Source organism: Typopeltis vanoorti, chromosome 2 (genome assembly GCF_054136105.1).
Source record: "Typopeltis vanoorti isolate ZY-2024b chromosome 2, IOZ_Tvanoo_1.0, whole genome shotgun sequence".
Classification (NCBI taxonomy): domain Eukaryota; kingdom Metazoa; phylum Arthropoda; class Arachnida; order Uropygi; family Thelyphonidae; genus Typopeltis; species Typopeltis vanoorti.
The window spans coordinates 184,367,506-184,378,775 of record NC_143550.1 but is presented as its reverse complement, the minus strand read 5'-3'; the positions used below and the strand labels follow the sequence as shown (position 1 = coordinate 184,378,775).

The 11,270-nt window shown below is 40.9% G+C and overlaps 1 protein-coding gene across 1 annotated transcript; it reads right to left on the bottom strand.

Annotated features, from left to right (window-relative positions):
• Nucleotides 1-1,913: 1,913 nt before the first annotated feature.
• On the bottom strand, nt 1,914-6,751 carry LOC150109724 (adult-specific rigid cuticular protein 15.7-like). The gene is made up of 3 exons (XM_090403123.1): nt 6,692-6,751; nt 2,495-2,590; nt 1,914-2,300 (listed from the first exon to the last, which is right to left on the bottom strand). Exons 1-3 carry the CDS (start codon nt 6,749-6,751, stop codon nt 1,914-1,916), a joined length of 543 nt encoding a protein of 180 aa, XP_090259249.1.
• Nucleotides 6,752-11,270: the final 4,519 nt, after the last annotated feature.

The following is an 11,270-nucleotide window of genomic DNA, read 5'->3' as shown; positions in this document are numbered from 1 at the left end:
ATACCAACTGAAAAGCGAAAAAATCCTTAAGGTAGTCATCAGAGGTCTGGCAGAAACCATAACAACTGATGAAATAGCTACTGACCTCAGATCACAAGGTCTTGAACCAATTAAGATCTCGCGCATGTACCGCGCAGACAAGCGCGCCCCATGCCTCTGGTCTTAGTGGAGATCAGTAAAGACCACAGAGCAATATACGACCTTACTATAGTCTGCAACTTAGTCATCAAGACCGAACCACTCAGAAGAAAGGCATCCGCCGGTCAATGCCACCGCTGCCAAAAATTTGGGCATGCACAAAAGTTATGTAAAGCAGATTACAAGTGTGTAAAGTGTGGTGACAACCATCCCTCGCACACTTGCACAAAATCATCGTCTACACCTGCTAAATGTGCGAATTGTGGCGGCCCCCATCCAGCAAATTTTAAAGGCTGCTCAATTCACCCTTCTAACCTACGGAAGACAAGAGCGGCGTTGGCTCCGCCCACTCAGATTCAAGCCACGAAACCTTCGCCGGAAGTCACAGTGCGGAGTGTTCCCGCCGAGAAAACAAACGCTTCTGCGTTCTCTCCGCGGATTTTACCCGTAGCCTCGACAGCTTACAGTGAAAATTCTGCACAGATTCTTGCTGCCTCACTAGGGGAAATGCTAATAGCCTTTAGCAAGATGAACCCCAGCCAAGCCGACACTAAGAAATTCCTCAGGAATACTCAAGTCATCTTCTCCATGATCACCCATTGACATGCTCTCCTGCATCTTGATGCTGATATCCATTATATTTCCACATTGCTTCGTAACACTACCGCTCCTTTTTCACCTAAGCAGCTTTTCATTCCAAGCAACTCATTCAGGAGTTTTCTAAGCGCCCGAAAGCACCTTTCGGCTCAGGCGCTAATTGCCCTAATCAGGGTGAGCCGAGTGCTCGCTAACCTTTAATACAAGTCTTTTTCATACCGATGAAGGGATCAGAATCCACGGGATTGATATCCATCAAGCCAAAGAAGTTATCAGTTATCAGTTCATCTCATTGCTGCTGTTGCCAACAATTGTACTCGATTTCTATTCCTGGTCTCTGATATCCCGGTATATTTAGTAACATTATTAACATCTGACAATATATATATTGTCAGATGTTTTATATATATACTTCATATTTTTGATGTTTTAGATATTTAGGCTTTTAATGTACCGTGAATTCCATCCACCTTACGTTTAAATATTTTCAGTTTTTATTTGGCTATTTATGATTAATATTGCATCATTCTGTACGGATCTATTTTCCGTTTTTATTGTATCTTTTTATCATATTTTACGTTTCTAGATTTTTTTTACTTATATTTCAGGTTTCAAAATTCCTTAGGCTTCAACAAAGTCGCTCTTTCACTTACGATCATCCGCATTTATAATTTCGTCTTCAACTTCTCAAGATCGTAATTGCCAAACAGAGTAAGCGTAGGCAGTGATATCGATCTAATGATCCGTTCATTATTTTTAGTATTTTCTTAATTAAAAAAACTTCAGTCATGAAACGTGTTCTGATCCAAGAATGTGCTTTATGCAAATAAATCTTTGTTTATCGCTTTACAGGTTTAAAGAATTTCTTAACCAACTATGACAAAATAAGATTTGCGTTATTAATTAAGACGCCAGCGTTTCTTAAGAAAGCTGTTTGCAGTTTACTTATAGAGAAATGCGTATTGAATTCGCGACTCAATCAACACTCGCGTGTTTGATATTTAGAGATATGAAGTGACGTCACACTGCGTTGCGGCAAACCTTTTATTTTCCATAGCAGAATATATACATGTTACCAAGGTAATAATAAGAAAATCGACAGCGCCACCTATTAGCTTATAGGGAGTTATTGCAAAATTCCGTCATCTCGTTTTGTATGACTCGTTCAGAGGGCGCCACTAGTAGTGATGCGATCCAGAACGGTAGTAATACGGAATGGGATGGTAGCCCAAGGCGTGGTGTGGTGCAGCGTGATAATTCTCGGCATGATGGACGGGAGGACGATGCACCAGCGCGTGAGACACTGGACGATGTCCGTGATGGCTTCCTGCGTTGATGCGGACGTCGGCAGGGTTCTGATTGGCTGTGCCAGGCTCGTTGGTGTTGATGGTGGCGCGGAAACCGTCTTCGTTAGCCACGTACTCGACGGTCCTCGAGCGACCGTCGCTGTCGGTCAGACTGTAAGAGCCTGTGCGGGAGTTGTACGCATCCGCAGTTTCTCTGCGGGAGTTTCTTGATCCATCAGCCCTGGCAATGTCGTAGCCGAACTCGTAAGCGCCACTGTCCTATAGAAAGAAAGAAAGAATGAATGATTGAGTTAATACAGGTTTACTGTTGCAACGATATGTTTAGGACTGTGTATTTTTTGAGAGGAGTAAAGATGTGTGACGTCATTTAAAGATGTCTTCTATAATATCATCATATAATGTCTCAGATGGACCGAAATTAAAAGAAAATTAATGAAGTGTGGAGTACTTACATCTTGGTGTCTGAAGGTGTTGCTGGTTCCGTCGAGGTGCAGCACCGACTGAGCCAACACCGACCCCACTGAGAGAAGGGCTACGAGAAGACTGACCTGAAATGGAAGAAAGCGATTTAGAAATATTCTCAAGTGATGTTTGTAGAATTGTTTGAATAACAAGTCATAAAAATAAAAAAGTGTTATCAATTTTGCAAAATATCGGATTTTAATGATAATAACGAAAGATTTCGAAAAAAATAACATTTCTCTTGAAATAATGAATGAATGACGTCACTGATTTGATCCTTACTCAGAACCATTTAAAAAAGTGCTCAAAGAAACGACAATTCTTTTGAAGTTCATTTAATGCTGTTATCTGACTATTTCTCAACTAATGTCAGCACTAATTTTATCTCTGTATCTTTATCCTCAAGAATATGGTAAAAGTAGTAGTCTTGCTACAGTTTCCTCCCCCAGTAACCAAAAACAAGAAACACCTGATTTTCCTAATAAATGTGATTAAACACCACATTTGGAAAATCAGGAAAAAACACCTTCTTAACGAGGGGGATCGCATCTATCTCCGTGTTAAGAACTGTCGCTCAGCCTACCTCCGCCGCTTCCTGGAGCAGGAAAGGTACTTACGGAGAAAAGAGCGGTTCCTGAGGAGATGGTGCGACCCACCAACCATCTGCCAGATCATACAGGGTGGAATCCGGTTGTGTCTGCTCCTATAACACCTTCAAGTTGTAGGTGTTGACGCTATCTCGATCTTCCTTCCTGATCATCCTTTAACCCACAGGTATGTCTAGTCCTTTCGCAGCTGAAAGTTTTTCTGTCCCCAGGTTGGGGTTGACCTGAACAAACCCGGACTGCGAAGGCCAACATCGAGGTGGTCCCAAGCCCTTTTCAGGGCGGGGTTTTCCGGGCCAGGTCATCTCCCTTCTTTTCCTGGTTATACTGTTCTGGGTTTGCTCGGTAAACTCATTCCTCTATAGAATTGTCTTCCACATAGTCTTTAGATATATTTACACTTGTTAAATTTGCTTAGTCTCTCCTTTTTTTTCCTTTTCAAAAGTGAAAAATCAACGACCGTTTTAGAAGCACCCCCTGGGGTCAACAGCTAAAACAGGTCAGCTGAGGCCTCTTTCATCTACTCAACTATGCACTCTATCTTTATTTCCTCTCCTACTATCTGCTGAATCTCAGCCTATCTTACTCTACAGTCCAATGATGAGATACGTTGAACTCACAAAATATAATATATATATAGTCGCTTTTCGGCGTTTTGGCTAAGATCAAGTGTGTAGTATGAAAAAGTAATTTTCATTCTCCCTTTCTACCAGCATATCTGTGCGTATCAGCTTAACAGGCTACTAGCATTTCGTAGTATCTGTTCTTAACCATTAATATCGGCACGAGTCCCATAGGGGATCACGATATTTAACCGGAAATTTACAGATCTTCCCAAACCCCGGACCGGGGAAATATTAAACACTTGGTAGTTTTGAGAATAGCTTAGCCCCCCCCCCCCCTCTAACCAGCTATGGCTTTGTCGCGTAAGGGGACACTCGGAATAGAAGTGGATGTCGACCTGCATCCCCGATGTTTAGCCAGAGCCCTCATCGAAACAGTCGGTGCCGACCAGATTTTCGGATTTACTCCTTTCGGCGGTGGCCGCTTCCAAGTAGTCGTCAGAAGTATACAAACCAGAGATAAACTACTCGGAGGTTTTGATTGTAATGGGGAAAAAAAATAGTCGCATTTTTGGTGGAAGTATCACCAAGTTACTTAGAATCCCCAGATCCTTCGGAATATGTTGAAACTGATCTAAAGATTATCCACGACATATTCGGGAAATGGGGCGTAGTACGCAACGTGGAAGTGTTAAATGATGCAGAAAATCCCACATGGAAGTCAGGCGAAGTAACCATCTCCCTCGAGATGAAAACGCCAGTTCCCAACTTTATTTTCATTGGATCTGCCAGAGTAATGATTAATTACCCTGGCGTAAAGAAACAATGTTTCCGATGTGGAGCCTTCACCCACCTTGGGGCCGACTGCTTGATAACGAAGTGTAAAAACTGCCTCAAGGCAGGCCACAACCTGGATAAGTGCGAGGCAGCTTGCCTGAAATGTGGTGCCACAAAGTGGACACCTGCCCATCAAGAACCCTGGCAGAAATGATGGGAGGTGCCATCACAGCAACACCGCCAGGCAATACTAGCAATGCAGAAAAGAAAGATTCTCCAAACCTGAAGGCTGCAGTAGAAAGCCATACCATCACACCATCTAAGGAAAGCCATAAGAAAAAAAAAATGCCGCCACAGAAACCATAGCATCCAAACCCAAGAAAGAGAAGCAAGAAATCTGAAGAATCAGCCAAAAAACAAGCTCCCACATAGGCTGAAATCACAGGAGAAGAAGAGAAAGAAAATGACACAGAAAATATGGAGGTAAACAGCGCTCCCTTCAAAAGACCCCTCAGTCCAGAGGAAAAGGAGATGAAAAAAATAAAACTAGCAGAAACAGAAGAATTAGTTCCTCGTGCAAAAGCAGGGGAGTCTCTGAAGCATCTAGTTAAAGGTATCCCTGGGGTGGCAGAAAAATTTAAAAATGTAATGGTGAGAATAGGGGAACCTGAGCTCCTCCTCACCGGGAAATATGGTCCCAACGTAGTTAGTGCAAAATGGGGTGACTTATTTGTTGAAGACATCAGCAAAATCACCCCTGAGCAAGTACAGGTAGCCCTGGACATAGACGAGGAGGCGGCATCGGCGTTCTTCATAACTATCTCCAAATTAGACATGGCCAAGGGAAGCGGGGTGGCTAAAAGAATAATGACTGCCCATAACAAACGACAGTCGCAATAACCATCCCATGGTTTTCCCGTCCATAGCTATAATGCTCTCTAGTTCCCACAGGTGGCGGAGGGCCTGAGAACCTGAGCAGTGAAGGCTTACAACGAGGCGGTGCAGCTCCTTGAGAGCTGCATCAATCAGGCGAGACCCTTCCCCCCACCTTTCTATTTCAGTTTCCAGTCCTATCTGTAGTTTTGTTTTCTCTTACTTCATGTTATTGTTTTTGTTACATGTTTCCTTTTTAGGATTTTTCCTTTTCTTCTAAAGTGAAAAATCAACGACCGTTTTAGAATCGCCCCTGGGGGGGGGGCAAACAGCTAACGCAGGGTAACGGAGGCCTCTTTTTACCTACTCTACCACTATGCACTCTATCTTTATTTCCTCTCTTACTGTCTGCTGACTCTCAGCCTATCTTACTCTACATGCCAATGATGAAATTTTGTTGAACTCACAAAATAATAATAGTCCATTTGTAAATATTAGACAGTTAATGCTTGAAAGTTTCCAGAAGTAAGTTAAATATTCGTAGTAGCTAAATTAATGCAGTGCAGTGGTTAGCACAAAAGCTGATGTTTTCAGCTAAATTCGGTACATTTAATATTAGAATAACAAAATGTTCGCGGTTTATGTAGCTTAAAATCTCTATCCACACTCTTCCCAATTCCTTTCACAGTAGTTGGATGGGGATGTGGGATCTTAAATAATTACATCAGAACAAAACCTGAAATGATTTTAAGATGTTTTACTTTTCCTAACTGTGAATAAACCTGCGACATCGGACCAAAAAATATCTGTTGTGCTTGGAACATTCTTCGGTTAACTCTAGACTAGCACACATAATTAAACTAATTATTTTATTATTATTATTATTATTAACTTGAATCTCTCAAATGAGGCCCAGTTAAAAAGAAATCTTTTACTGTAGCTTCTACTGTACTGTTCTACTACTAGCTATTACTTCTAAAATAAACACGAAACTATAACTATTAGCTGACACATTTGCTGCGCCCTCTATCTTTCAAATATTTTGTTACCGCAGTGATAAACCGAAATCCGGGATCCAGTGGTGCGAAATAAACCTTAATCCTAATAAATAATGATCACAACTAAATTATTTCTTCACCAAATCTCATATAAAAAGGCTCATTTTCACCCCCCAAAATCCATTCCTCAATTCAAGTAATTATCTCATCAGAAATTAATTTTCTCATTTTAAAGGAGGAAGATGTAGAGTGCCAGCATCTTCCTCTGATGCTCCGACCCAGTTTCCGTGAAGTGAAGCCTGCAGCTTCTGGATGCATCCCCACCTTCATTTATGAACCATCACTAAGCTAGCGTAAGAAGAGCGACTTACCTTTGACAGCATGTCTGTGACTTCGGCGATGGAAGCTGATGATCCCTGTTTGACTTGCATCCTCTATTTATACGATGAACACGATCGTCATCACGCACCAGAAACGCTCCAGACGGGGTAGGGAAGGAAGGGAGAAAGGAAGCAGGTCACGGAATACCCCTCCGACACCAAGGTTAGGGTGGTGAGGAGATCGACACCCTGTGGCAGCGAGGAGAGGGTGGTCCCCTAAAATGTGGAATTTTCCGCCTCAAGGTTTGTCATCTCGCTCACGGAGAACCTATTGACGGGGAGCATAAAGGGCGAGGAAGAATGCACAGCGATAAATCCTCGAAAAACTGCATTTCAGGGTCGTTCGTAGGCAGGATAGTTTACGAAGTCAGGAGAAAGTTCTGTTGGCGAATGAGTCCGTATCTAATGAGAGCACCGTGACCAGTGGGTTGTGCGTAACAATCCACATCACACTTTTATTGTCTGTTAACTCAGAACAGAACCTGAATTCGCCTCTTCGGAGATGAGAATGAATTCTCTGAAATACATCAGCGTTTAGCCCGAATTACTCTTTTCATCCCATCATTAAACTGATTTGTTCTTAAGAAATTTATTATCAAAATGTCGGGCAGTGGTTCTTAAACTGCGATGCTACTTAGAAGGTACTCCAGTGGGTATGCGAATCTCTCCGAAATTTGATAAAAGAAATAAAGCACTTGTGAAAAATCTCCTTTGGCGAACTTAAATTTATAATCTAATTCTTCAACTAAAAATATTTACGAATATCGGATGATACACAATAGGGAAATAATCCTGTTAATGATGCGGTGGTTTATAAATAAAAAGTAATATTTTTAGGGAAAATAAAAAGTCTTAAAAGGATCCATCTCGATTACTGAACCACTTTTTTAAAAATGATACGGAAAACACTAAATAAAAGTGAAATTACGGATCTTCGGGAAAGTGACTTTTAATAATCCAATACCGAGGCAATTCACGGCATAAGCAGCGCAAGCTAGTTATGCTATCCTAGTCTCATCAATTTCAAAAACTGGTTGTTTTGCCTGCTTGCTTAAAAAAAAAAAATCTCCTTAAGAAAAGAAAAAAAAAGAATATTTTATCTTTGCTACGAAAAGAATTCATTATAAATTAATTTTTTTTTTTTTTTTTTTTTCCCTGACAACAATTGGAACGTATACCGGCATTAGTGTGTTGAAAATATTTGAGATCAAAAGTTGTTTTACGGAAAGATTTAATAATATGAGGAATGTTCGAGTTTTAAGTTGGTTACTCCATATTATTGGTAAATCACAAATATAATTTTGTGTGTGTGTGTGTGTGCGCGTGCGTGCGTGTTTTATGTGTACGGAAATGTTGCCGATAAAGCTATTTAAACTACGTCCGCGGATATCGGAAGGACACGGGATATTCCCTGACAACTATTCACGCCACATTCGGAAGGGATGTTGAAGCGTCTTCCGCTACAAGTCTGCAAGATTCTCTGACTAAATTGAATAGCTGTTGTAATAGATATGGTATGAAGGTCAGCAATAAAAAGACAAAGACAATGAAAATAGGCAGAATCATTGAAAATGTCAACTGTGTTGTGAATGGAGAACCTGTGGAACAAGTAAAACATTTCAGCTACTTAGGCACAATTTTTACTGAAGATGGTAAACTAAATATAGAAATAGACAACAGAATCAGCAAAGCTGGTATGGTGGGAAGTCAATTGAATAAATTCATATGGAATAAGAAAGAAATTAGTCGGAACACTAAATTAGCTGTATACAAGACAGTGTTCAAACCAATTTTAACTTATGGATCTGAGAGCTGGGTCAGAAGTAAAACACTTGACCAAAGACTAGAGACCGCAGATATGAGAGTCCTGAGAAAGATTAGAGGCGTGAACAGATGGCATCAATGGCAATATCATATTAAAAACGAGGATATTAGGAAAGAACTTGACATTGTCAGCATCCAGGAATGCGTTAGCAGAGCTAATCTCAGATGGTATGGTCACTTAAATAGAATGGGAGAGGAAAGATTAGCAAAACAAGTGTTCTCTGCCAGGTTGGCAGGAAAACGACCCAGAGGAAGACCAAGATATAGGTGGATTGATATGGTACAAAGTGCCTTAGACGATAGAAATATAAGATCTGATAATGTTGGAGTCTTGACAAGTAACAGACTGATTTGGAGGAAAATTGTAGATAGGAAGTTAGTAATGATGCAATTTTTTTCATGTAGTACTATCATATCTTGTACAACCCCTTGAGGGTACATGGCAGGAATTTGATGATGATGATGATGATGTGTCTCAGATGACACAGTAATGTTTACTTCACGTCCATGTGATCTACAGACTCGTATCGATGAACTCCAAATCTGTAAACAGTGACTTAAAGATAAACCTAAAGAAGACCCAAGTTATGTTCAACAGTTGTGCAGACCGAAATAATGAAAATCAATGATGATGATGAAACTAACTTGTGAATCGTTACACGTACTTAGGATAATGGAGACCTAAAGGCTCAAAATGCCGCGGAAGAACTAAAAGACAAACAATGCTGGACTGGAAAATTACCCCAATATTCAAAAGCTATGCCTGAAAAGGAAAGTGTTAAACCAGCGCATCCCCCCCCCTTCCCAAATGAGGGAAGGGGGGGATGCGCTTCAAAAATGAGGAACAACACATAATTTAGAATGGAGAGATGAATGCTTAGTACCTTAAAACTGATAAAAACTTTCATTTTTTAGGCGTAACAGTAAATGGCTTTGGAATAGCGACTGTGATCTTATCGCACACAGCGGAGAAATGCTGGTGGAACAGGAAAGTGGAAGCGGTGACAAAGCAAAGTTAATTTTGGGTCACAAGCTTTGCAAAGGTCAAAACTGTGGTAACGTACCACGAGATGGATAACATACGAATTTGGCGATTAACCATAGTGTAGAAGACGATGACGCATCCACAAAGTATCGTCGTTGTCCAATATTTCGTGTGGAAGTTGCCAGTCCAAGCTCATTACTGATTTTTGTGTGCGTTGTGTCTGGAACGGTGTGGGCGCTTTTCGTACTGAAAATCGTAACTCCAAAATATGAAACTTTATCATCAAAATTATCCAAAACACACATTGCATACTGCAACACCTTTCTTACTCTCTCATCCTGGCCTCATGTTATTCAATGTTTCTTAAATGTAAATAGAACTCCTGGCGTAAAGATCAGTGAACATTATTTCGATCTGTTTTTTAGTAACTAAGCTTCATCTTTAGTTAAAGGGTTCTAAGGCTTGCAAGTAAAGGACAAAAAAAAAAAACGCAATGCATAGCAACATATATATTAAATTCATTTTAATACAATTATTGATTCATTACACACCGATGTGTATTTTCTAATTTTTTCGTATTTGTTACATAGTCCGGGAACCTTGCTCCAGGACCACACATGGAAGTTTTCCAAGCCACTTCACACCTCCAATAAGCGTGCCGTCCTTACACGCACCTGAAGACAATTACAAACATCCATGCTCACAGCGGGATTCGAACCCGCAGCCTGGTAATCGGAGAGCGGGGCACACTAACCAAACCTGAACAAAACTGAAGTTGCATCCAGGTAATCTAAGTAATATCCAGGACAACTACATCCCAAAAGTTTACTTCAGAAATAAACTGGAGAAATTTAACAATCATCCAAGATACTTAGGAGTTACCCTAGACAGACGTTTGACATTTAAATATCATCTAGGAAGTATCGCTGGAAAATTAAAAACTCGTAATAATATGCATAAACTTGCCGGTACTTGGGGTGCTGATGCCAAACTACCCCGCACTACCGCACTGCCTTTAGTGTATAATACAGCAGAGTATTGTGCTCCTGTGTGGCTGAACAGCGCACACTCTTCTTTAGTAGATGTCCAGCTGAATCAAACTGAGGATAATCTCGGGTGCTCTAAGATCTACTCATGGCTACTGGCTCCCAAATCTCAGCAATGCAGCTTCCTCTCTCCCTCGCTTCGCAGGACCCAAGCCTTAAGCAAATTATGGACATATATAATTAGAAACAGTTGCTTTCCTATCCACCAAGACATTTCCTTCCATACCTCACAAAGACTGAAATCCAGGCGGCCTGCTGGAGGAGTGCAGTACAAATGAACGACCAGAACTTCGATATGTTCCGGTCATGGGGAGAGTATTCGCTTCAACACACCCCCAATCTTCGAATTCCTTTTTTCAAATCCAATATCTCGCCTGGAGGGCTTCGATCTCCCTAGACATGTATGGACCACTTTAAATCGGATCAGAACAGGACATGGGAGATGTGAGCATCTCTTGCATAAATGGAACTGGTCCGATACCCCAAACTGTGAATGCAGAAGCGGGATTCAAACTATTAACCACATTGTACTTGAGTGCCCTATCTACTCATTCTCAGGCACTAAAGAGGACTTTTTTAAACTGACCCCGGAATCCCTGGAGTGGATCCAGGATTTAAGGATTAAGCTCTAACTCCTGACTCTTAATTTTGATGTTTAATCATTTCAACCCATTGCATCCCTTTTAATGTGATTTTTATAATTGGTATCATGTTG